Source organism: Lemur catta, chromosome 1 (genome assembly GCF_020740605.2).
Source record: "Lemur catta isolate mLemCat1 chromosome 1, mLemCat1.pri, whole genome shotgun sequence".
Classification (NCBI taxonomy): domain Eukaryota; kingdom Metazoa; phylum Chordata; class Mammalia; order Primates; family Lemuridae; genus Lemur; species Lemur catta.
The window spans coordinates 275,009,616-275,012,713 of record NC_059128.1 but is presented as its reverse complement, the minus strand read 5'-3'; the positions used below and the strand labels follow the sequence as shown (position 1 = coordinate 275,012,713).

At 63.2% G+C, this 3,098-nt stretch overlaps 1 protein-coding gene across 1 annotated transcript; it reads right to left on the bottom strand.

Moving 5' to 3' along the window:
* Window positions 1-733: 733 nt before the first annotated feature.
* On the bottom strand, window positions 734-2,525 carry OLIG2 (oligodendrocyte transcription factor 2). The gene is made up of 2 exons (XM_045540560.1): window positions 2,473-2,525; window positions 734-1,755 (listed from the first exon to the last, which is right to left on the bottom strand). Exon 2 carries the CDS (start codon window positions 1,694-1,696, stop codon window positions 734-736), a length of 963 nt encoding a protein of 320 aa, XP_045396516.1. The 5' UTR covers window positions 1,697-1,755; window positions 2,473-2,525.
* Window positions 2,526-3,098: the final 573 nt, after the last annotated feature.

The window sequence follows — 3,098 nt, the reverse complement described above, 5'->3', positions numbered from 1 at the left end:
CTCGTACTGTTGAGAAAGGAACATCCGCAGGTTTATTAGAAAACCACATACCCCAATCAACAGGAGAGACAGCAAGGAACGGCTACAGTTCTTAGAGGGTGCGGGTTTGCCCAGATACCAAGATTCGACACGACCATAAGTGCTTCTGGTACCAAATGCCAGCTTCCAACTAACTCGCCGCCCCTGGCCCCGGGCCAGGGACGACCCTCGAAGGCGAGGTCCGGCGGTCGCTTCTGCAGGTCGGCTCCTCAGAGTCTCCTACCCGCCAAGAAAGGAGGAAGGAGAGGAAGTCCTCATTGTGTCTCTCCCCCAACCTCCCACCCACCAAGGGCTGCCCCCGCAGAGTCTGGAAGTCAAGCAGGTGCTCTTCGGGAAAGCACAGTTTTTAGCATCTTTTCCCCGGGGGGAGTGGAGGTGGGGGTAAGTTCGAGTGAGGGATGCACATAGAGGTACCTTTTTATAAAATAGTGTCTAAAGGACCAGCAGTTTAGAGCCAGTGAGGGCTCAAACGGGTCCCAGAGCGAACGTCCCCCTCACTCCCCACTGCTCTGTGTGCGCCCCCCCCCCATTGCTTCAGTTCCCAGGTGCTGGAATCCCCACCATCCCCCACCCCCAGTCCTTGGTCCCGAGCCCCTCCTCGCGACGGAGCTCCCGAGCAGCAGCGCCGGCCAGTCCTCGCTTCCCCGCGGCCTCGGGGCTCCCGGCTCGCCAGAACGCGCCAGCGCCGGTAGACTCACTTGGCGTCTGAGGTGAGGCGCGGCAGGCTGCCCGCGCCCATGGCCGACACGTGGTGGTGAGGCGGTGGCACCTGGCACATGCTGCAGGGACAGGGCATACCGCCCCAGTGCTGGAAGCCCCCACTACCCCCGCTGCCGCCGCCCCCGCCCCCCAGCGGGGCAGCCGCGGCTGCAGATGGAGACTTGAGGAGGCCGTGCGGAGGTCGGATGGAGCCCACCGACGACAGCCCGGAGCCCGGGAGAGAGGCGCTGGACACCGCGGCGGCGGCGGCGGCAGCGGCGGCGGCGGCGGCGGCTGGCGGCAGGATGGGGTGGTGCACAGCCGGGTGGTGCGCGGCGGCCGCGGGGTGTGCGGTGGCGGCGGGCAGGGGCGCCGAGTGCGCCAGGCCGCCGCAGGCCGACGGGTGGAAGCCAGCGTGGTGGCCGCCGTAGATCTCGCTCACCAGTCGCTTCATCTCCTCCAACGAGTTGGTGAGCATGAGGATGTAGTTGCGGGCCAGCAGCAGCGTGGCGATCTTGGAGAGCTTGCGCACCGACGGGCCGTGCGCGTAGGGCATGACCTCGCGCAGGCCATCCATGGCGATGTTGAGGTCGTGCATGCGCTTGCGCTCGCGGCTGTTGATCTTGAGGCGCAGCTGCTGCAGCTCTGGCTCGGTCATCTGCTTCTTGTCCTTCTTGGTGGACGACGCGGCCGCCGACGAGGTGGAGGACGAGGTGCTGGACGAGGATGACTTGAAGCCGCTGCTTCCCAGCTTGTCCCCAGGGTGCGCGCCCGCTGAGCCCATGGCACTTCGCAGCTCAGCGCTCAGCTCAGGCGGGCAGTCGCTCGGCGTGGACGAGGACACGGTGCCCCCCGTGAAGCCGCTGCCGCTGCTACCCTTGCTCCGGGCCGGCAGAAAAAGGTCATCGGGTTCTGGTGACGACGGGCGGCTGGACACCAAGCTGGCGTCCGAGTCCATGGCCCCAGCAGAGGATAGTCTCAGCTTTCTCGGGGTCCTCCTTCCCTCGGTCCTCAGAACTTCCAAGGAAAGGAGGAGAAACGGAAAAGAGTCAGTGAGACAGAAAGCTGTTCCCCCTCTGCACCGCAGCTCCGCGTCCCCCTCGCTGCAATCTCTTGCCTTCCTTCTAGCTGCACGCAGGTACCCATAATTAATCTCTCTCTTTCCTCCCCACCATCTCCTCTCTGCTCTCATCCAACAGGTTGTTTTATTTCAGGGAGCTTTGGGTGACCCTCAGTGAGGGTGGCATTCTAGAGGTTTTGTGCCTTCAGTTAGGAATGGCAGAGCTGGGCCTCCAGGGCTGGAATAAACGAGTGGCAAGTGAGGTTTTTCTTTGGGGAGGGTGGAGATCTAAATAGAGAACTATTTATTTAGTTCCTCAAACGCATCCACCTTATCTCCATCGACACCGCGCAGCAAACACACGCACGCACGCATGCACCCAGCACCGACGCGGGGCCCAGATTCCATGTGCTGCGCCCAGGGGCCGCAGCGAGCTCACCAGCTGACTGGGTTTGGGGCAGAAAGAGCTGTTGTCGCCCGGTCTTCTGGCTTTTGGGCTAGGGAAATGCAGCGGTAAGTGTGGGGAAGGCAGAGCAGCAAAGCCACTCGGGGGACCTGGCCGGCAGGGGAGGGATTCAGGCACCCTCCATCGGAGCATCCTAGGTCACAGCCGAATTGCGGGGCGTCTGTCCCTGGGATCTGGGCTGGGGCTGCTGGAGGGCGGAGACACTTACTGTGGATGCGATTCAAGGGGCTCGCTCGGAAAAGCCTCAACGGAGAACCTGGCACCCGGTACTGGTGTCGCGTCGGTCTATAATAAGCATCCGCACCTTGCGGGGCTTGGCTGGTTTTTATAGCCCGTTGGTGGCTGCGACGGCGGCAGCGGTGGCCGGGCCGGGGGCGGGGAACAATGTGCTAGTCCTGGAGGGGCAGCCTCGCCAATGAGCTGGGCCCGCCCGGGGGGCTGGGAAGCTGATGTCATCCGGGCTAATTCCGCTCAATGAAACTCAACGGGCCGGGCACACGCCTCCTCCCAGCGCACAACCAATGGGCGCCCGTGGCCAGGAGATTCTTGGGGAGGGACTGGAGGAGGGACCTGGGGAGGCAGAGTGAGAGGCGGAGGGAAGGAGGGCGGGCACGCGGGGGAGGGAGAAAGGGCTGAGCGCGCCTGGGACCGAGGGAGAAAGGGAACGTAATCGCATTTCTGTAAAAATACGGTCACATCAGAGTCAGGCTGGGGGATGGGGTAGGGTGGAGTGGGGTGGGGACTCTGTAGACAAAGTAATCTGATACCTAACGCAGCCAGATCTTTTGAGATGAGCGCGGATAACCCAGGAACAGGGGCTGGAGTCTGCTCCCT